Below are 23435 nucleotides of genomic sequence, written 5' to 3'. Positions count from 1 at the left end.
AGCATTGTTGAGTCTCCAGTTCCCGTGCATGACCCAGTTTGGTAATACCGTTCTGATTCTAGCCCAGTCTCTGATAGTCCAGTCTAGTGTGTTTGACCTCTGCCTGTTTTTCGACCACGCCTTGTCGGATCTTGTTTTTGCCAACCTGTGTATGACCATTGCCTGCCTGACTACGTTCTTATTAAAATACTCATTTACTCCAGCCTCGCTGTGCATTTGGGTCCTTCCACCATTGTGCCATTGTGACAGGCTCTAGCTATTTCCACTAGGAGGCACAGAAGAATCAAACAGCACTGAGGTTTTTGGGTTTACTTCCTCTTAAAGCCACATGCTGTCTATGCTCAGCTTGGACATGCGTCGTGTAAGAATGACCGTCCGTATTTTCAAAGAACTTCCTGGTCCTGGTTCTGTGAGGTTGTCTTGCTGCAAGGTCAACATGACGTTAGAAAAGCCAACATAAAATCTAAATACAAAGTATGAGTCCCAGGAACTAACACAACAACAGCAGCATGGACACAAAGCTCCTAGTAACAGACTCACTGCTTAATTGGTTTAAAGCAGATGGGAGAAGATTACCTTCAGATCTCGACTGTAAACCTTTCTGGCAGCCATGAAGTCTGCAGATGTGTGTAATAATGATGCAGCGTCTCAGTTTGTGCAGTTTGTGTGTCTGCGTCACACTCGTCTGTCTGGCTGTGGTCCAGCTCAGGACTCAGGTGTTCACACCACGCGACGCTAACGGCCTCGCAACAGCTGCTTCCCAATTTCCTGCCTCTCTGACACCACACCCTGAGTGAGTGTGTGTGTGTGTGTGTGTGTGTGTGTGTGTGTGTGTGTGTGTGTGTGTGTGTGTGTGTGTGCGTGCGTGTGTGTGCATATTTGCATGTAGTTTGTTTCTTTCAGTGAATACATTTGCATTTTACTTAGTTTACATTTGTGCATATCTAGAGCATGTTTAAAGGATATAACTAGAACCACAACTTAGAACTTATTTTTGTCCATTTCCTCACCTCCCTAAATATCTCTCGCTACTTGTCTGTTTACTTCCTACACCTTCCATCACCTTACTTTACTCTTTTCTCCTGCTCCATTTCATCAGTTGCTTCCTTTTACCCTCTTATTCTGCTTCCTTCATTTTGTACGCGACTCGTCCTCCTCCTCTACCGTTCCTCCCTCCCCTCCCTCCATCGTCAGGATGCTGACACTCGGTTAAAAACACTTTTGTTAACAGCTCTCTGCCAGTCCCAGCGACAGCTCAACGTGTGGAGGAAACAAACAGGAAATTAACTTTGTATGGTGTAACAGGCAGCTCCAGCCAAGTGAGCTGATTGGTCACAAGCGACCTGTAAAAAACATCCCCGTAATTCCCAAGACACTGAGCCAGACAGGTTTTATTGGCTGTGATTTCTACCAGAGAACTGCTTAACAAACTCTATTGTTTTAATCAGTACACGCTGATTACGGTTGTCTGCGATCCACCATAAACCCTGGGGCTGATGAGATTTTATTACTGTACCAATTTCTTGCGTTCATTAAATTTGTCATGCTAAACTCATGAGTAGGTGTATAAATAATACGGTTTAAAGGAAGGGCGGCACGGTGGTGCGGTGGGTAGCACTGTCGCCTCACAGCAAGAAGGTTCTGGGTTCGATTCCCGGAGGCGGCCCTGGTGCCTTTCTGTGTGGAGTTTGCACGTTCTCCCCGTGTCTGCGTGGGTTCTCTCCGGGTTCTCCGGCTTCCTCCCACAGTCCAAAGACGTGCATTAGGTTGATTGGCTTCTCTCCATTGCCCGTAGGTGTGAGTGTGTGAGTGAATGGTTGTTTGTCTATGTGTTGCCCTGTGATGGACTGGCGACCCATCCAGGGTGTACCCTGCCTCTCGCCCGTAGCCAGCTGGGATAGGCTCCAGCACCACCCGTGACCCCGCACTAGGGAGTAAGCGGTTAAGAAGATGGATGGATGGATGGGTTTAAAGGAACCTGGACCCTGAGACACAGCGGCGTCATGTACAATTCTTATTCTGCAACTAGTTCTTGCTATTTGTTACAGGTGTTGAAGTGGCTCTTATATTTACATATTAGAAATGTGGTATAAAGGGAGTGGTAGACTGCAGCAGAGTGGAACAAGGAGGAGCAGAGAGGAGCAGGGAGGAGTAGAGTGGAACATAAAGGAGCAGAGATGAGCAAAGAGGAGCAGGGAGGAGTAATTCAAGGCGATCACCTGGTCTTTCAGGGTGAGCTGTTGGGATAAGCAGCTAAAGCAGAGCGTAATTATTAGCGCAGCACGGTGAGCTGTACGACACACAGCCTCCACCTGCAGTGTTTGTTTTGCAGCAAGCGTTCCCTAACACTCCTAATTCCAGCACAGAGAACACACACACAAACACAGCGTTTATATTCAGACAAGGACTACCTAGGAGACCCTCTCCCACACGCACACACGTACACGCACACAAGTCATTTTCTGAAGCATATAATAACCGTTTGGGAGCTTGTTCAGACTTCCAAACATATGTTGGTCCTCCAAACAAAAGGCATAAACAATAATTTGAATAAATGGAGGTAATTTCCTGCAGTAGAATGTCTAATCAGAGCTGTATTCTGCTGGAGGACCACGGCACAGGGCGACTGTGTGTGGTAAAGTATGTGTGTGAAAGCCACCAAAGGGCGAGAGAGTACCAGGAATCAGGCGGTGAGAGAGAGGGAGATAGAAAAATAGAGGAAGGGAGCGAAAAGCATATCCCTAACTACCACGGTGCTCTGCCAAGCCTGCCGGCCAAGCAGACAAACACTGGGTCCATCTGCGCCCGCTAAGAGCCTCTCGAACCTCCCAAACATTTACAAAATACCCTCTGACAAGCCATTCATTACTCTTTGTCTGTGCCCGTGTGTTTATCACATCACATCTTCCTTCTCTCTCCCCATCTCTGACTAGTTACACAACTCTGGTGATGTTCTGCTCTGTGCTGATGTAGTGATGCTCAGCTCTAGAAGCTCCTTCCTTATCAACAGTCCCAGTGCTTCTTCTGCCAGTCTGTTTTGAAGATGATGTATTGCAGCCGACAGATTTCCTGCCTGTGGTGCAGATAGGGTTCCTGGTGGAACTCCTCACACAGGCGGCCGTTGGTGAATTCCTCAGCCGGAGTCTTCGTACCCAACTGGGTTTTTGTGAAAACAGCTGGAGGATGTGTGGGCTCAGCTGGCCATTCTGGCCACTCGCCCGCTCACCCTGATCAGCAGCTGCTTGATTCAGTTAAAGATGACTTCAGAGACGCAGCGAGTTCTGCGACCGTCTGTTTGCGTGCTTGTGTTACTGGAGCTTGTGTTACTATCACTTTTATTTGAAATCAACTCATTGCATTTAATGTCTCAGCAAAGGGAAAACATTTGGTCCTTACATGGATCATATACCTTAGAAGCAGTCCAGATTGCAAAGAAAAGTAAAGTAACTGACACCACAGTCCTCGTTTTCACCAATAAGAGCTGGGGTCCAGAGTCAGAGTCCAGCTGTTTTTTTTCCTGCAGCTTCAGCCACAGTGGAGGATTTCCAGATCCGTCCCCACTGTCTGTTCGTGCACTCGTACCGAGCTCCCGCCTTCTGTGACCACTGTGGGGAGATGCTGTGGGGACTCGTACGACAGGGACTCAAATGCGAAGGTGTGGGACACATTGACATGTACTGTTTGTCTGGTTCGCTTCAGAGGAAGGAATGAGCTGTTGTCCTGTCACTCTGTCCAGGGTGTGGTCTGAACTACCACAAGCGATGTGCCTTTAAAATTCCCAATAACTGCAGCGGCGTCAGGAGGCGGCGTCCGTCCAACGTGTCCTTGACTGGGGGTCTGGTCAACTTAGGGCGGCCTCTGTCGGCCGAGCCCTCGCCTCCACACTACACCGACGATGCTTTACTGGTGAGTGGACTGGGAGCTTTGATGGTCCGTCGGCTACAGTGTTTACATAAATGATTATTTTTAATTTGTAGAGAGAGAGTCTTGTGTAAATGTGGCACCGAACCCCTGTTGGACTTGGAGGTAAATAGGTGTAATGACAAGATTTCACACATCTTTGTTTCCTCCCCTTCCAGTCTCCGGTCAGTCCTAGCATGGAGGTAGGTGTCAGGTTCTCCTCCAGCTTCAGTAAACTGCAGATATTTGTCCCTTCTGCCCTCACACTGACCGGACTCCGTCTGCTCCCAGCAGAAGAACCAGCTGGAATACTTTCCCGGCCGAGAGCGTCGGTCCAGCTCCCAGTCATACGTCGGCCGCCCCATAGAACTGGACAAGATCTTGTTGTCAAAGGTCAAAGTTCCTCACACCTTCCTGATCCACTCGTACACCCGACCCACTGTTTGCCAGCACTGCAAGAAGCTGCTGAAAGGCCTCTTCAGACAAGGCCTTCAGTGTAAAGGTGGGGAACGGAACCATGAGGTTCAGTAGATGTTAGGAAGTCCTAAAAGACAGAGACAGCAAAGTTGCTTGTCTTTTAAAACTGTGAGCAGCTCAGACTGATCTGTGATTTGTTTTAGGCTGTGGTGGCAGAATGTGGAGAAAACTGAATCTCATTTTCTTGTTTCTCTCTTTATCAGATTGTAAATTTAACTGTCACAAACGATGTGCTCCTAAAGTCCCCAACAACTGCCTGGGAGAAGTTTCTAAAAATGGAGGCAGGTTTACACACGTTACTTTCACCCGTGACTCACAAATATGAACCCAACGCGCTGACGGCCTAAAACAGATCCAGCCGCCATCCTTTTTTCTCTTGTGCTGTAGAGCTCCTGAGCCCGGGGGCGGAGTCAGACGTGGTCATGGTGGAGGGTTGCCTTGACGACCATGACATCGACAGAGGCGGCGGGCTGATGGACGACATGGACGACGCAGGGCCCAGCGACTTCTGTGACCTGCACGACCCCGACCTGGACGAGTCCAACCGAGCCATCAGGTAGAGAAAGACATGTGCATCTGTGTCCTTTAAAGAGGTGAACACAGAGCTGAGCCTCTGCACTGATCCTCCTCCTGCAGCCCAACCACCAGTAACAACATCCCACTTATGCGAGTGGTGCAGTCTGTGAAACATGCCAAGAGGAAGAGCAGCAACGTGATGAAGGAGGGCTGGATGGTCCACTACACCAACAAGGACACCCTGGTACCTGTTTGCATGTCTGTACTCAGAACCATCGTCAACAGAGCTGCTGCATTAGGCCCTACAGGCGTACCTAATAAAGTGGACACTCAGCATATTTCAGCTTAGAGCAACAGTTCTTTGGTTTCCTGATCTGTGTTTCAGAGGAAAAGACACTACTGGCGGCTGGACAGTAAATGCATCACACTGTTTCAGACCGACACAGGAAGTAAATACTACAAGGTGAGTTGTTGTGTTGTGTCTGACTGTAAACTGCAGCGAAAACTGCAGGAAACAGAACCTCCTCCCCCTGTGTCTGCAGGAGATCCCTCTGTCGGAGGTCTTGTCTCTGGAACCAGCCCAGACGTTCTCTTTGCTCCCTGACGGAGCCAACCCTCACTGCTTTGAGATCGCCACGCTCTCGCTGGTTTACTACGTAGGAGAGAACCTGCAGCGAGCCGAGTCGTCGGCGCTGAGCAGCAGCAGCATCCTGGTCGGATCAGCGGCGCCGCACGGTCACGGTCCTGCAGCCCTGCGCTCACGTGTTTGTTCTGTCTGACCTCAGATCAGCGGCGTGGGCCAGGATGTGGCTCGGATGTGGGAGATGGCCATCCAGCACGCGCTGATGCCGGCCGTTTCCACGGGAGTGTCCCACAGCTTCCACCGCAGCGGACACAGTAAGAGCAAATGTGGCCGCGCTTGTTGTGCGTGAGCGCGTTCAGGTGCGTGTGCAGAACGGCAGCTGTGGCTCCAGCTCCTTCCTGCCTGTGATGGAGTCCAGCGCAGGTATCAACGCTCCTGTTGCTGCTGAATTCTCCTGCAGACTCTCACATCCCCTCTGCGCCATCGACGCCCACACAGAAGCCATCGGAGATATTTCAGACCTTCACTGACGTCAAAGCCATCGTGACTAACACTCGACTGTGGTTTCAGTAGCTGCTCTGACTGTGTGTTCACCTGTGGAGAAAATACACTCGTCTCAGCTGCCAGAAGGCTTCACATGTACAACACGTATTACTGCTACACACATTAATAGGTTAACGCACTTCAACAAAGCTACAATGAACCAAAGTGTGAGCCAAATCCAAATCCAAGTCCAATGTGAATCATCTGGACTAAAAGTGATGACACAGTGATGATTCATCAGGATCCACTCTGGACACTTTCCTCTCTTTTAAACTCTGGTTTTGTTTGTCTCTTATCAACAGAGGAAGTTTCCATCAGTATTTCTGTCTCCAACTGCCAGATCCAGGAGAACGTGGTAAGAAAACAAGAAAGCGCAGGTGTAATGCTGGTGAAAAGTCGTACGGGACTGAAGCCGCCAGCAACCTCATGTATCAGAGCTGCAGCTAGATGTGCTCACTGGTTTGTTTAGCTGAGGCCACAGTGGAAGCGAGGTTGCCAAGGTCTGGCTGGTGAATGGGTGTGTGGGTGGGCGGCTCGTGTTGCTTCACTGCTACAGATAATGATACATGGGCTGATATTAGTTTCCTTCAGACGCCTTGTAGCATAAATAAACATTAGTTGGATCAGGATGTTTTACGGCACCGGCACCTGCAGGGAGCTGAAACCAACCACGGTCGGCTGCGTCTGAGCTGAATACAGAGTGAGGTGGGTTCTCCCAAACTTCCCCTCCATCGGCTCCTCGGGGCTTGCACTTCTTCATTTACATTCATTTGCAATAATTAGAGGACACGTTCTCATTCGACGAGGACGCGTCCTCTAATTATGTCCCAGCTCGCCGCGTTTCAAGCACTGTGTACATTTACATCATAAAGATTTACATGCGGCTCAAATGTCTGCAAACTCTCCTCATGTAAATGGGAAGCGCTCCGAACATCCAGTCCCATTTCCATGCAGACGTGCACCTCGCCGTCTCCAAGGTGAGCACATCTTCACGCACCTCAAATGGAGATTACTGTGATTACTCACTCAGCTCGGGTTTCCATGGCGACGGATGGTAATTAGGCAGCGCGCTCAGGGAAGGGGAGGAGGGCTATAATATTGTATTTCTGTCCTCTTTGCTTGAGGTGTGATATTAGGCTGTCAGCTAACGGGGGAGAACAGGGAGACGTGATTGCAGACAAATGAAGGAGAAAATATTTTGTAGTTTTCGTGTCAAGGCTGTGGCAGATCCCTGACGCGCTGTAGTTCCACTCAGGGAGGTGCACAGTAGGCCGTCCTTCGCAAAAGCCTTTTTGAAAGCTCCTCCGCCAGATGATGAATTGATCCAATTCACTTTTCTTGTTGGACCCACTTTCTGTCAACCTGTCTTTACTTCTTCTACTGCAGCTGTAGCAGATTTCAGAATCGGACCCGATTCTCAAAGGTTCAGAAGTTGAAAAGCTTGAAAAGGCTGTGACTTTGTCTGATTGTTCTTTAAAAACCTGGAGGTAGTTTGAATGTGGAAGTGTTTTGCTCCTGGTTCCTGAGGTAAAGCTTCTGATTCTGATTTCAGCTCCCATTCATCAATATTCCTTCCTCTAAATGCTGAATGTGGCTTCGGAATCAACCAGGGTGTTTTTACTTAATACATATTGTAATAATAAATTACTGCTGTGCTGCTGAGGACTTGGTGTGGTTCATCTGGACCGGACTGTTCAGAACAGGCACTTCTGGGTCCGCAGACCCTCCTTTCCTGATCACAGCTATGTCAGTAATTGGACTCTTTGCTGAGTCAGACTTGTCGTGAACTGTGTTGTTGTTCTTCAGGATATCAACTCCGTGTATCAGATCTTCCCAGACGAAGTTCTAGGCTCCGGACAGTTTGGCATCGTTTACGGAGGTAGAGCCACACATTTAGCAGACATCCAGGATGTGATGGAGGTGTAGCTGCTGGCCGTCAATCGAACTTCTTCCTGTTGTTCTTAGGTAAACACAGGAAGTCTGGACGCGACGTCGCCATCAAGATCATAGACAAACTTCGCTTCCCCACCAAACAGGAGAGTCAGCTGCGCAACGAAGTGGCCATCCTGCAGGTACACACACACACACACACACACACACACACACACACATGCGGTGCTGCTCAGAGCCTGTTGGCAGTGAGTGAGACGTCCTGTCGTGACTGACTTCATTACCGTGGCAACACTGTGGGGGTGTGACATCCTGTAATATTCCAGCGCTGCTCAACCTGCAGATGCTTCTGCTGCAACACACACCTGCTCACTTGCGTGTCTGCTGTGTTCTAATGGAAGAGTTACGGAGCTTTAGATTTTACCCAGAACTTCTGAGTTAAACAGCAACAAGCTCAAGCCAAAATAAAACATGTAGACCACAACCTGTCAGCTGCTTCCACACATCGGCAGGAGCTCCCTGAGTCATCATTAGCAGGTGACACAGGTGAGGCAGTAAACAAGCAGACCTCCCTGTCGTTCCAGAGTCTGCACCACCCGGGCATAGTCAACCTGGACTGCATGTTTGAGACCCCGGACCGGGTGTTCGTCGTCATGGAGAAGCTCCATGGAGACATGCTGGAGATGATCCTGTCCAGTGAGAAAGGACGACTGCCGGAGAGGATCACCAAGTTCCTGGTGACACAGGTGAGGTTGCGCCTGTGCAGAGCGCTGGAGCAGCGCCTCCTGCTTTCTCCTGCTTTCTCCTGCTCACTCTGCTTTGGATCCTCAGATCCTGGTCGCTTTACGCCATCTTCACTTCAAGAACATCGTCCACTGTGATCTGAAACCTGAAAACGTGCTGCTGGCGTCCGCTGACTCCTTCCCACAGGTAGAGGCACCAGATCATTAGTAATGATGTGTGTCCTGGTTTGAGAGCAGCAGTTCCAGCAGTAAGTGAAGCGTGTTAGAGCAGGCGGCCTGATGCATCATTAGAGTTAACAGTTAGTCCGTCTGACACAAACAACTATTTCTGGAGGGGAGACAGAAAATTGCAGAAAGCTGCTAATAGTCACACTGACACTAATCCGGCGTGTTTGTGTTTTCTCCTGGTTTCTGTGTATTCATGACCTCCCAGTATCAGAACAGCAAAGAATGTTTTGTAATGGTTTTGTCCCAGTGCGTTTGCTGAGCGAGAGGGATGAAATGAGGAACGTTTGGAGGCCAGAACGCTGAAAGCAGTGTTAGCGCTGAGCTGCTGGGATGGAATGAGCCCTGAGGTCTTCTGAGGAGTTCTGCTTGTAGTTGTGCTGAGCTGGCAGACGAGGCTCTGCTCCGTTACAACCCTCTGGTCTCTCTGCAGGTGAAGCTCTGCGACTTTGGCTTCGCTCGCATCATTGGGGAGAAGTCGTTCCGGCGCTCGGTGGTCGGAACGCCGGCGTATCTGGCCCCCGAGGTGCTGAGGAACAAAGGCTACAACCGCTCTCTGGACATGTGGTCGGTGGGAGTCATCATCTACGTTAGGTGAGAGCAGAGGAGCATGATGGGAAACCAGGGGATGCTCGATGGGCCGTAGCTGCAGGATGTGACGTGTTCCACCTGTCTCTGCAGCCTCAGCGGGACGTTTCCGTTCAATGAAGATGAAGATATTAACGATCAGATCCAGAACGCTGCCTTCATGTACCCCCCTCATCCCTGGAAGAAGGTCTCCCAGGAAGGTGGGTGCAGTGCGTCGCAGATGAGGACTCTCCTTGACCAGGTCCAACTTTCTGTTTCCATAACCACCATCACATACATGCTGCCTTCCACACTACCTCCTCTTTAATGATGCAGGAACCTGAAGACGTTTTACAGTTTCTCTTCTTTCAGTCCGAGCCATCCTCCACCACGAACCTTTGAGCCACGCTTTGTGTGTGTTGGGCAGAGGTGACGGTTGTTTCCTCCGACATGCTGAGGATTGAGCCTTTCTCTGCTGCTGTGACTCATGTTGTCGTCATTGTCTCTAAATGTGTCTGCCTGTGTGTGTTGGCTGGACTTGTCCTGTGAACTACGAGGCATATTTAGAGCGGCCTGACTCACTCGCTCGCTGCTCGGCTGCTTCCCTGAAGAGCCCTTCACCTCCCTCCCTCCCCCCACGCTGCCAGAGCCACTCCGGCGGCGTTTCCGACTAAACGTGAGTCACTCCTGTCAAACCACAGGAGGATGAAATGACTGGCAGAAAACCTGCGTCAGCAAATCTTATCGATCGAAGGAGACTCGATTTGTGTAGAGTCCACATTCACAGTGAAGACGCTTTAATATGTAGGACCACCACAACCTGCATGGTGAGTGTAGCTGTGGGCAGGTGTCATCATGACAATCATGTGTTCATTTTAGTCAAAGTGTCAGTGAAGGCAACATTTGAATCAGTCACTCACCTGCAACCATGGCAACTGTTAACATGACTATAGGTCCTCCTTCAGCTTGTTGTCTTATTACTTCACAGGAACAAAAGAGCTTCACTGGAAGCTTCAGCTCTGAGATCACGGCTCCTGAACGTGCTTCCATAGAGCACTTAACATTTAATAAGCAGTGAAATGAGCTGAAAATTGGAGCCAAACTGAAGCGGTAGCACAGCTCATGGTTCATTATGTCTAAGTGAACATTGCAGCTGCACGAGAATCTACTGTTCTTCATTTAAAACCTTGTAAACACCACTCACTCTCACTCACACACTGTGTGAGACTGGGCTGGACTCGGAGCTGTGCGTCGTCACGTGACTCGTGGAGACGGGAGCGCACGGCTTGAGGAGGGGCCTGTCTGTTTGAGGGCTGCTCCATTCATGTGCACAATGAAAGGACCGGGGCCCTATAGACCCGCGGGGCCCTCGGGTCCCAGAGCTGTTCAGACCGCTGACCCCTGAAGAAATGTTAACATCATGTTAGCTTTGCTCATTAGCCCGACTGGCCCTTCACCACAGGAGGGGTCAGCCCTGCATCCTGCTGCCCCTCCCTCCCCCGGACGCCCGACCTTCTCTTTACCTCTGCTGTTTCCCGCTCATTCCATTCTCATGTGCTTGTTTGTCTTTTTGCCCACAGCAATTGACTTAATTAACAACCTTCTGCAAGTCAACATGAGGAAGCGGTACAGTGTGGACAAGACCCTGAGTCACCCCTGGCTGCAGGTGAGGCAGCGTCCGAGTGTCTCCCAGGAGGCCTGTGCAGCCGCCTGCTCACTCTGTGTCTCCTGCCCAGGACTACCAGATGTGGCTGGACCTGCGGAGCCTGGAGTCCCGCATGAACGAGCGCTACATCACCCACGAGAGCGACGACCTGCGCTGGCACCACCACGCTCAGCTCAGCGGCCTGGACTACCCACCGCACCCGGGCAACGGGCCCCGCGACCTGGGCCAGAGCATGGAGCGCTACCAGGAGCAGGAGCTGGAGACGCTGAGCGAGAGGGTGAGCGAGCTGTGAGACTGAGCTCCTGCTCCACAGCAACAACAAAAGCACCATCTCCCTTCAGCTTCAGCGTCAACAGGAAGCTTCACCACCTCATAGTTCCTAGAAGTAGATTTTAAACGTAACTGCTCATGGGTGAATTAACTCACATATGTACAGTAGTAAATGATGGATTCATATTTGACGCCAAGAGAACACGAGCCCCAAAACAACAAATACGCATCTTGTTTCTGTGTTTCTATATGATCATGTCTACATGTCAGAGCAAAATGCTGAGTCAAAATGAAAAAGCTGTTGTTGTTTTTTGTTTTTTTCTTGCTTCTTTAAACATTGTTGTTTGACCTCCAAAGGTGGAAAAAAAACAAACCTCCCAGTTTGTGCCACATGACTGATGCTTACACTAATGGGTCGGCTTCCTTCTCATTTACAACGGCTCCGTTTCATCTGGACCTAATGTAAATAAACGTTTCAATTCTTCATCAGAATCATACAAACAGTGAAATGATTCTAGGTGAATCGCCAAACTGTTGAGCAGCAGAACTTTACTGTCTTGACTTCCCACTGTTTTGCATAGTTCTGTTCACCTGCTGCCTTCATGTGCGTTTAACAGAAACCTCAAGGCCTCGAACACAGGAACTCGATCAGAACCTGCAGCTTTACTCTGGTTATACCGTCTTAACTTCTTCAGTACTGATGAAACGTTTGGAGCCTGTTTTAGTGTTAGACTAGAGCGGCTCTACCTACGTCAGAACGGCTCTACATACGTTAGAACAACTCTATTTTAGAACAGCTCTACATATGTTAGAGCGGCTCTATATACGTTAGAACGGCTCTACATATGTTAGTACAGCTCTACATACATTAGAACAGCTCTATGTTAGAACAGGTCTACATATGTTAGAGCGGATCTATATACGTTAGAACGGCTCTACATATGTTAGTACAGCTCTACATACATTAGAACAGCTCTATGTTAGAACAGCTCTACATGTGTTAAAACGGCTCTACATATGTTAGAACAGCTCTACATATGTTAGAACAGCTCTACATATGTTAGTACAGCTCTACATATGTTAGAACAGCTCTATGTTAGAACAGCTCTACATATGTTAGAGCGGATCTATATACGTTAGAACGGCTCTACATATGTTAGTACAGCTCTACATACGTTAGTACGGCTCTACATACGTTAGAATAGCTCTATGTTAGAACAGCTCTACATGTGTTAAAACGGCTCTATATACGTTAGAACGGCTCTACATATGTTAGAACAGCTCTACATATGTTAGAACAGCTCTACATATGTTAGTACAGCTCTACATATGTTAGAACAGTTCTATGTTAGAACAGCTCTACATATGTTAGAACGGCTCTACATATGTTAGTACAGCTCTACATACGTTAGAACAGCTCTATGTTAGAACAGCTCTACATGTGTTAAAACGGCTCTATATACGTTAGAACGGCTCTACATATGTCAGAACAGCTCTACATATGGTAGTACAGCTCTACATATGTTAGTACAGCTCTACATATGTTAGAACAGCTCTACATACGTTAGAACGGCTATACATTCGTTAGTACAGCTTTACATATGTTAGAACAGCTCTACATATGTTAGAACGGCTATACATTAGTTAGTACAGCTCTACATACGTTAGTACGGCTCTATGTTAGAACAGCTCTACATTCGTTACAAAGGCTCTACATACGTTGGAACGGCTCTACATACGTTAGAACGGCTCTATGTTAGAACAGCTCTACATACGTTAGAACGGCTCTACATACGTTACAAGGGCTCTACATACGTTAGAACGGCTCTACATACGTTAGAAGGGCTCTACATACGTTAGTAAAGCTCTACATATGTTAGAACAGATCTAGGTTAGAACAGCTCTACATATGTTAGAGCGGCTCTATATACGTTAGAACGGCTTTACATATGTTAGTACAGCTCTACATATGTTAGTACGGCTCTACATACGTTAGAACAGCTCTACATTCGTTACAAAGGCTCTACATACGTTGGAACGGCTCTACATACGTTAGAACGGCTCTATGTTAGAACAGCTCTACATGTGTTAAAACAGCTCTATATACGCTAGAACGGCTCTACATATGTTAGAACAGCTCTACATATGTTAGAACAGCTCTACAAATGTTAGTACAGTTCTACATATGTTAGAACAGCTCTATGTTAGAACAGCTCTACATTCGTTACAAAGGCTCTACATACGTTGGAACGGCTCTACATACGTTAGTACAGCTCTACATACGTTAGAACGGCTCTATGTTAGAACAGCTCTACATACGTTAGAACGGCTCTACATACGTTACAAGGGCTCTACATACGTTAGTAAAGCTCTACATATGTTAGAACAGATCTAGGTTAGAACAGCTCTACCTATATTAGAACAGCTCTACATACATTAGTACAGCTCTACAAATGTTAGGACAGCTCTACATACTCTACATTAGTAAAGCTCTACATATGTTAGAACGGCTCCATGTTAGAACAGCTCTACATAGTTCTGCTCTTGTATTAATGTAGTGTTTGGCAGTTTAGTAAAGTCTGACTCAAGTGGAAGCTGTCATGAATGATGAGCCCTTCCATGTCTTTGTGGGTTGTTAAACAGAGCAGAACCCTGAATGCTCCTAGTTCCCATTTTATTTAGCTACATTTCCTGACCCGCAGACATTCGCTAGCTCTAGAACCAGAGAACGTACCCACAGGTTGTTACCAAACTCTTCCCAGACTGAAGACTAGGTTGTAGTTGTTGTTTATGTGGTTCTTCCTTCAGCTGATTCGTTTCCAGTCTAACTGTTGCCCGGGTCACTTTTCTGATGTTGCTTTGAAAACATAACATTTGTTGTTCATGTGTAAAAACAGTTTTGGGAGCAGAGCGACATGAAGCTTATGTTGAATAATTACCTCTGCTTCGCTGTGTTTCTAGCTTTTAATGGGCTTTTTAATTTCCATACTGAGACCACAGAACCCGACTTTAGACCTTTTCCCAACTTAATTGCTACTTCAGCGAGAGAAATGTCAGTGTACACTCTTCTCCCGCCTGAGCACACAGTGATGGCTGCTAATTAATTAGTAAAGTTTACAGTTTCCTGGCCTGTGAGCGGCTCAGTGGACGCTAATGGCTGAGGAGGCCTCCTGTCGGCCGCGTCGACGAGTCTGTTTACCGATAAGCAAAGCTGAACCTCTTCCCATAGAGACAAAGGGAACAGCTTGTGTTGGTGTTGTTGATGAACTAAGGGCTGTTTCTCTTAAGCCGCGTCTTCTCGGAGCCTCCTTGCTTTTTGTGTGGAGGTGAACAACTCATAAGCGTGTGAAAAAAAGCTGTCATGCAATATAACATGCTGGAGGTTTGTACATCAGCTCATCTGCCCATGAAGATGTGCAGGACGTTGGACCTTCTTCTGTTAAATCCACGACATCACTGCAAACCAAGGTCAGTTCATGAGTCTCCTCCTGCTGTCAACCAAAAGCCATTTAGGCCTGAACCCTTTGAATCCTTTACCCACGAGGCTTTGGGGGGCGCTGGACCCTGATGTTGAGCTCCACGTCCTCATACTTTGCATACTTTGATTTTGCTGGACTGCTGCTGTTGGGTCTGTTCACCGCGTCCTTCCAGCTGCAGACAGTTGTGTGTTGTCTGATGAACAGTTGTGCTGTGAACTGCTGCTTGTGGAATCAGTTCTAATATGTCGAACCGTGGTACAAACGACCAAATACTGTCAACAAGGGTCATGTGGATGTCTTGTGGGAGCGGCCACTTCCTGTCTGCTCAGCCGCTTCACGCCGTGTCTGGAGCGGCCGTCCTCCTGCTCCCGCTGTCCCTCGCTGAGGCTGCCGTCCAACAGGCCTCTTCAGAACCATTCTGTTCATGTGCTCATCAGCTCTGACCCGTCTGATGTCTGAAGCCGCCTGAAGTGCTCTCTCAGTATTTGTTCTGCTGGAGCTTTACATATGTTTCTGTTTAAATAAATCTATTTTACCTGAAAGACGTTTGTTGTGTGTCTCCCACTGTACTCATTGTAGGATGACGTTCATCATCAATTTACCTGCTAGCGAAGACGAATGTCCACAAAAAACTTGATGATGTGTGTGTGTGTGTGTGTGTGTGTGTGTGTGTGTGTGTGTGTGTGTGTGTGTGTGTGTGTGTGTGTGTGTGTGTGTGTGTGTGTGTGTGTGTGTGTCGGGGCCGCCACCAGATGGCGCTACATGCGAGGCGACTGTTCAATGGAGTGTGTCTTTTTCTTCTATTGCTGTGTGTGTGTGTGTGTGTGTGTGTGTGTGTGTGTGTGTGTGTGTGTGTGCCGACAATGTGTGTCTGTTTTATGTTTTTAACTGTTTTTGTCTTTGAGTTCTGTGCGTGTGCGTGTGCGTGAGTGTGTGTCTAGTCATAGTTGACTGTGTTACTGCAGTGTGTGTTTGTTGCTGCTGAAAACGCCTCCCAACACCTACCGCGGTGCTTGTTGGGACACCGGGGGCCACATGAACACGAACACACACATTTAAGAAACAGCAGACAACAAAAACAAACAAGCCTCCCTGTATGCCAATTAAAAAACAGAGAGAGAGGGAGGGAGGAAGGAGCGAGAGGGAGATGGGGGAGAGAGGAGAGAGGGAGATACGGAGACACGAGCTGAATTCTTTGACAGACTGATCACATTTTGTCGATGCTGCAGCTCGGAGCCTGAAACCAGGAGGTTTTCAGCTGCACATCCACAAAGTGAAGCAGCAGCAGAGCAAATGATCAAAGTGTGAAGCGGGAGCAGGAATTATGAGAAAAGTGCAAAAGACAACAGCCCACAGTTTGTTACATACATACACACACACAAACACACTGTGAAACCTGTCACGTGCGTATACGAGATTTTGAATCAAAGCAGCTGCAGCAACCGAGTGGTCTTTGTCTTCATCCAGTGTCTCCACAGTGTCAGCGGTAACAACGTGACGGCAGCGCTTCACTTTGCGGCCCATACCACAAAATCTCACCATCGATTTCATGTCTGATTCGATTTTATCATTATTATTATTATTATTATTATTATTATTATTATTATTATTATTATTATTATTATTATTATTATTATTATTATTATTTGGCTTTTCTTAATTATTAAGAAAGAGATAACTAATGTAACACTATATTATGTACATGTTTATTTTTGTATTATTTAAAATATTTTTATTGACCAGCTGTAACTAGGTAATAATACATATAACAATTACTAACAAACTGTTTATTTTTGGTAGCAGTAGTAGCGGTAATAATAAAACCTAGAATTCACAAGGTTCATTTGGTTTGGTTTTTAATATCAAATACACTGCATAAAACGAATTGTGTCTCATTATACTACAACAAATATACTATTCTACAATTAACAATTGGACAAAATATAAACGAAAAAATATGCAGTAACAACAACACATCTATTAATAATTTAATAAATGACAGCTGACTTCTTTTTAGACATTTCTAGCTAAATCAATGATTTATAATTTTCTTATCTCCTTTGACACCTAAACGATAGATAAAGCATTTCTCTGTATTTTATTTAAAATATAATTACCAGCAAAAGTTATTATTAATTAATTACGTTACAGCAAATGTTCAGGTTTTATTTACTTTTACTTTCTATATTTTAAAATTTTATTTTCATCCGGATCGATAGGTTTGTTTCTTCAGTTTCCTGCAGCAAAAGGAAAAAAGAAAAAAATCTGACGGTCTTTGTGTCGAGACTCTCGTTAAGCCTCCGCCCGCTGAGGCCATAAAGGAAATAAATATATAACAGCTCATCAATTATTCTACAGCTTGTAGCCGCAGGGAATTTAGACGTTACACGTCACACACATTAGACAAAGCGCATTAAATCTATAGAGTTTGTTATGAAATCATATATTTACACACAGTTTAGATGAACATATATTATTTTCTGAAAAAGGAAATTGTATGATTGAGGTATAATTAATGTAAGAAACAAAATAAATTACACTAAAAAAACAATAAAATATCAAGGGAATTTAAACAAATATAAAAAATAATATGACAAATGAATGTAAATGCTTTTAGTTTATTAATTAATTAATTTATTTATTTATTTCTTGTTTAACCTGAGGATATAATTCAACTTTTGTTGTTTTATTACATTTCTGTAATTGTTATGAGCAAATTAAATACATACATATATATAATAATATAATTAATAATAGTAATTACATTTAGTTGATTATTATTATTATTATTATTATTATTATTATTATTATTATTATTATTATTATTATTATTATTATTGGTGTTGTTGTAACACTGCTGCAGGTAAGACTCATTTACAAAATTTCAGTTACAGTAAATTAATTTGTTAATAATTTGAGTGTTTTTATTTTTAAATGTGAATTTTTTTTATAATCAACAGATTTCACCCAGACAGATCGGTGTCGGTCTTTACCACCAGCCTCGTCTCTGTTGTTCTGTTTCTATTCATGTGGTTTTATTCTGAGCTAATGTTTTCTTTTGTTTCCTGCTGTGATATTTGCTGTGATTAATCCAGATTATATCTTGTAATGTGTTTATGAACCTGCGAGCGCTGATTCGTTTAATGCCAGCGATTCTAGTTTTTATTTCACTTTTCTTTAATTATTGCGTTTTCACACGGATCCGTGTTGATCTGCAGCAGCTGCTGCAGCTTCTATTGTGTCTCTACCTGTCTTCTATTTTTACATGTCGTGCTCTGCGCTAAGGCGCCGCGAGGCAGCAGCCTCCATATGTCTCCCGCTTCCTTCCTCTCTCTCCCTCCGCCTCTTGCGTTCACTGTCAAACTTTCAAACAGACTGTGCCGCAGAGCAGCACTGACTGTGTGCCGCTGAGCCCGGTGCTGCTGTGGGGGACTTCAAGAGTTCTCTGATCACCTGGACTCTGCCTCCACTCACTGCTTCCATCGGCCTCACGCGCACTTTGAACACAACTATTGTTGATGACGTAAAGAGAAAAAAAATCTATTCACTTTTATTTACAACAAAACATTTCTCAAGAAACTTTACAAGGTATAACAACAAACAAAACAAACGTGACGTCACCAAATATTTTAATGGAAACAAACGTCAGTGTGTGAAGTGAAGAGATCAAAGAGCCGCTGATGGCGCGAGAATGCGTTAACAGAGTTTAGCCTATACTTTACTACACTGTTCTACACTATAGTACTACTGTATAGTACTACGGGACTGCTGTTGGTGTACAGGTGTGAGCCGTAACAGGAAGCTGATGCAGCTGAGAATCAACATCTGTTGAACGCGTCTGCGTCTGCGTCTGCGTCTGCGTCTGCGCCTGCGTGAGACGACTACGGGCTTCGGGAGGATGATGGATGTTTAGGTGCTTAGGTCCAAACGGCTGCATGTGCTGTCTGTAGTGGTTCTGACCCAGTAAACCACAAGCTGCAGTGTTTGTGTGTGTTCCCTCCTGCAGCGAGAAGAAACATCTTAGGAGCATATGTGGAGCCTTTAACAGCCAAGTTCTGCTTAAAGTGGAGCTGTGGGCTTTTTTCCTCGTCTTATTTTGGTTGGAGGAGCAGAAAGAAGGAAAGAAGGAACGATGACAGGATCGTTGAGGACGGTCTCACAGCTTCTCTCCTCCACTGTCTCTCTGTCTTCTTCTTTGCCTCCTCTTCATCCTATCACTGTCTTTCACTTATTTTTCTCTCTGCACCTCCATCTCCTCGTCTCTGTCTCCTCTCTCTCTCTCTTTCTCGCTCGCTCGCTCGTTCTCTGGCAGACGGAGGGATGATAGGATTGTTGCCGTAGTAACTCCTTCATTCAGCCTCACTCTGTTGGCACCGGCAGCATCACCCAATGACGACACACAGATACAACAGTTTTCCCACGTCGAACGGATTTACTTGTGTCTGTTAGGAAACAAAATGAGACTAGACGACATGAGACCCTGTCTCCATCCATCCATCCCGCTTCCCTCCATCTGTCTGCTATCCTCGCTCACATGTTGGTTACACAGCGGCAGGAAAGACGACAGGCGAGTAAAAACAATCGAACCGGGGCTCAGTCAGAGTCGTCATTGCTCTGCAGGGACGCAAAGAGAGGACAGACAAAGAAGAAACACACTGGATGAGGTTCATCGCGTGTTATGCAACTGTTGATACACACAGAACCGGCTCCAGGCCCACCTCAAACAAACACAGTGCAATCATTTGTTTGTTTCCTCCTGTTCTGTCCTCAGGTCCAGGCTCACGCTCACCTGACCACGCCCACCAACCGGCCACGCCCACCTTCGGCCCCGCCCCACAATGCCTTGTCTGATTCTCAACTACATCGTGACCACCCTGTTGTCTCTTTGCAGGTCCCAGCCCCCGTTAACATCTGCTGCTGACATCCGGTACCAGACATCTGGTACCAGCTTCAGTTTTCAGGCCAGTCCACACTTGCACGCCTTCATAGTTTAGTTAAGGAAAAGCACCAGCAACATTTAAGTTTTTTATTTAAAACCTCCTTCCTTTATCATCATATGTACTGTCATGTTGTAACAGATGAGCTGTCTCACGTTTTCATTTGCAGGTTGCAGCGTTTGATCATTTGTAGGTATCTTTTGCCAGATGTGAGTGAAATCTTTGATAAACTACAAGAATATTACTAAATCTTGGAAAACTCCGAGCTTCAAGTTCTCATCAGGCTAACATCAAAACAGTGACAAAGGCCTTTTTCTCCATAGATCACGTTTCCTCCTTTGAAGCAAACTTTGTGAGCAGCATGTTTCCTGGAGGAGTCCTCTCTCTCTCCCTCTCTGCTGGGCTCTTTTCATGCTCTGTCAGCCACATTGATTTTGTGTCACTGCTGCTGTTTTGCTCCCGGGGGACGATTTGAAACCTCACGACTGTGAACACAGTGGCCGAGTGTTTACGCTGTTTACTCGCCACAACAACTCTACAGCAAACCTATAGATCTGTGTGTAAAACGCAGTGTGGTGGCTACAGTAATTGGTGATTGATTTACCACATATTATAGAATTTAAAACACAAACCACCTTTGATTTTGATCAAAAAACTCATGTGGATTCATTAGTTAAACACTTAAAATATTCAGCCCGGTTAGATTCTGGTTGCAGGCTAGTTACAGCCTGGTTCAACCTGATAAAGGCCTGGTTCAGCCCGGTTTAGTGTGGTCACGGCCTGGTTCAGCTTGGTTCAGCCTGTTCACGGCCTGGTTCAGCCTGGTTACAGCCTGGTTACAGCCTGGTTACAGCCTGGTTCAGCTTGGTTCAGCCTGTTCACAGCCTGGTTCTGGCCTGGTTCAGCCTGGTTACAGCCCGGTCACAGCCTGGTTACAGCCTGGTTACAGCCTGGTTACAGCCCGGTCACAGCCTGGTTACAGCCTGGTTACAGCCTGGTTACAGCCCGGTCACAGCCTGGTTCAGCCTGGTTCAGCCTGGTTTAGCGTGGTCACGGCCTGGGTCAGTTTGGTTCAGCCTGATTACGTTCTGGTTCAGCCTGATTACGTTCTGGTTCAGCCTGATTACGCCTGGTTCAGCCCAGTCACAGCCTGGTTCTGGCATGGTTCAGCCTGGTTCTGGCCTGGTTCAGCCTGGTTCTGGCCTGGTTCAGCGTGGTTCAGCCTGGTTATGGCCTGGTTACGGCCTGTTCACTGCCTGGTTCAGCCTGGTTTAGTGTGGTCACGGCCTGGTTCAGCTTGGTTCAGCCTGTTCACGGCCTGGTTCAGCCTGGTTACAGCCTGGTTACAGCCTGGTTCAGCCTGGTTCAGCCTGGTTTAGCGTGGTCACAGCATGGTTCAGCCTGGTTACAGCCTGTTCACAGCCTGGTTCTGGCCTGGTTCAGCGTGGTTCAGCCCAGTCACAGCCTGGTTCAGCCTGGTTACAGCCTGGTTACAGCCTGGTTCAGCCCGGTCACAGCCTGGTTCTGGCCTGGTTCAGCCGGGTTTAGCGTGGTCACGGCCTGGTTTAGCTTGGTTCAGCCTGTTCACAGCCTGGTTCTGGCCTGGTTCAGCGTGGTGCAGCCCGGTCACAGCCTGGTTCAGCCTGGTTCAGCCCGGTCACAGCCTGGTTTAGCCTGGTTCAGCCTGGTTTAGCGTGGTCACGGCCTGGGTCAGTTTGGTTCAGCCTGATTACGCCTGGTTCAGCCCGGTCACAGCCTGGTTCTGGCCTGGTTCTGGCCTGGTTCAGCGTGGTTCAGCCTGGTTATTGCCTGGTTACGGCCTGTTCACAGCCTGGTTCAGCCTGGTTACAGACTGGTTCAGCCCGGTCACAGCCTGGTTTTGGCCTGGTTCAGCCTGGTTTAGCGTGGTCACGGCCTGGTTCAGCTTGGTTCAGCCCGGTTATGGCCTGGTTATGGCCTGTTCACTGCCTGGTTCAGCCTGGTTCTGGCTCGGTCACAGCCCGGTCACAGCCTGGTTCAGCCTGGTCACAGCCTGGTTCAGCCTGGTTACAGCCTGGTTCAGCCTGGTTCAGCCTGGTTCAGCCTGGTTATGGGCCTGGTTATGGGCTGGTTACGGCCTGTTTACTGCCTGGTTATGGGCTGGTTACGGCCTGTTTACTGCCTGGTTCAGCTTGGTTCAGCCCGGTTATGGCCTGGTTATGGCCTGTTCACTGCCTGGTTCCACAGCCTGGTTCAGCCTGGTCACAGCCTGTTTACTGCCTGGTTCAGCTTGGTTCAGCCCGGTTATGGCCTGGTTATGGCCTGTTCACTGCCTGGTTCCACAGCCTGGTTCAGCCTGGTCACAGCCTGGTTCAGCCTGGTTACAGCCTGGTTCAGCCTGGTTATGGGCCTGGTTATGGGCTGGTTACGGCCTGTTTACTGCCTGGTTCAGCCTGGTTATGGGCCTGGTTATGGGCTGGTTACGGCCTGTTTACTGCCTGGTTCAGCTTGGTTCAGCCCGGTTATGGCCTGGTTATGGCCTGTTCACTGCCTGGTTCAGCCTGGTTCTGGCTCGGTCACAGCCCGGTCACAGCCTGGTTCAGCCTGGTCACAGCCTGGTTCAGCCTGGTCACAGCCTGATTCAGCGTGGTTCAGCCTGGTTATGGGCTGGTTACGGCCTGTTCACTGCCTGGTTCAGCGTGGTTCAGCGTGATCACGGCCTGGTTCAACCTGGTTCAGCCTGGTTACGGCCTGGTTCAGCCTGGTTCTGGCCTGGTTCAGCCTGGTTTAGCCTGGTTACGGCCTGGTACAGCCTGGTTCAACCTGGTTCAGCCTGGTTCAGCCTGGTACAGCCTGGTTCAACCTGGTTCAGCCTGGTTACGGCCTGGTACAGCCTGGTTCAGCCTGGTTCAGCCTGGTTACGGCCTGGTTCAGCCTGGTTACGGCCTGGTTCAGCCTGGTTCTGGCCTGGTTTAGCCTGGTTACGGCCTGGTACAGCCTGGTTCAACCTGGTTCAGCCTGGTTACGGCCTGGTACAGCCTGGTTCAGCCTGGTTACGGCCTGGTTCAGCCTGGTTCAGCCTGGTTCAGCCTGGTTACGGCCTGGTACAGCCTGGTTCAGCCTGGTTCAGCCTGGTTACGGCCTGGTACAGCCTGGTACAGCCTGGTTCAGCCTGGTTACGGCCTGGTTCAGCCTGGTTACGGCCTGGTACAGCCTGGTACAGCCTGGTTCAGCCTGGTTCAGCCTGCTTACGGCCTGGTTCAGCCTGGTTACAGCCTGGTTCAGCATGGTTACGGCCTGGTTCAGCCTGGTTACGGCCTGGTTCAGCATGGTTCAACATGGCAGCAGTACAGCGGTTGATTAATTGCTAACAGATTAATATTCTCTGTGTGGAATTAATAATCTCTTTGTGGAATTAATTACAGGTTACAACCATCGAAGCCACTTTCTGTCTGTCTGGGTCAGGATCAACAGTAAATCAGGTCATTTGTCTAATATCTTTCAAAATGTGGTAAAAGTGGCGACACGGAAAAGTCAGTGAGGGAACGTCGCTCAGTGACGCTCGAGCTCGTTCTCCTCCTGCCCTTCTCTCCTCGCTCGCCTCTGTTTAAAACAAAGTGTTGGCTGCTGTCAATCATGTGGTAATAGCTGTTGAGGAGA

The 23435-nt window shown here is 47.6% G+C and overlaps 1 protein-coding gene across 2 annotated transcripts in view; it reads left to right on the top strand.

Moving 5' to 3' along the window:
* Positions 1-15401, top strand: part of prkd1 (protein kinase D1) — a 23104-nt gene extending 7703 nt beyond the window's left edge. The window contains exons 3-21 of one of the 2 annotated variants that reach the window (XM_029138811.3): positions 3524-3655; positions 3737-3906; positions 4080-4103; positions 4195-4402; positions 4581-4658; positions 4765-4933; positions 5014-5137; positions 5279-5356; positions 5436-5606; positions 5679-5790; positions 6322-6374; positions 7826-7898; positions 7985-8091; positions 8494-8655; positions 8741-8839; positions 9311-9471; positions 9559-9665; positions 11025-11110; positions 11181-15401. In XM_029138811.3, the coding sequence (XP_028994644.2) occupies positions 3524-3655; positions 3737-3906; positions 4080-4103; positions 4195-4402; positions 4581-4658; positions 4765-4933; positions 5014-5137; positions 5279-5356; positions 5436-5606; positions 5679-5790; positions 6322-6374; positions 7826-7898; positions 7985-8091; positions 8494-8655; positions 8741-8839; positions 9311-9471; positions 9559-9665; positions 11025-11110; positions 11181-11402 (2336 nt within the window). In that variant the 3' untranslated portion in view covers positions 11403-15401. Of the gene's footprint in view, positions 1-3523; positions 3656-3736; positions 3907-4079; positions 4104-4191; positions 4403-4580; positions 4659-4764; positions 4934-5013; positions 5138-5278; positions 5357-5435; positions 5607-5678; positions 5791-6321; positions 6375-7825; positions 7899-7984; positions 8092-8493; positions 8656-8740; positions 8840-9310; positions 9472-9558; positions 9666-11024; positions 11111-11180 lie in introns of both variants that reach the window. The other variant, XM_029138809.3, reaches the window with a different exon arrangement.
* Positions 15402-23435: the final 8034 nt, after the last annotated feature.

The sequence above is a fragment of the Betta splendens genome, chromosome 22, assembly GCF_900634795.4.
Source record: "Betta splendens chromosome 22, fBetSpl5.4, whole genome shotgun sequence".
Classification (NCBI taxonomy): domain Eukaryota; kingdom Metazoa; phylum Chordata; class Actinopteri; order Anabantiformes; family Osphronemidae; genus Betta; species Betta splendens.
Note: the sequence above shows the minus strand (reverse complement) of the source record. Positions and strands in the feature narration are given on the sequence as shown.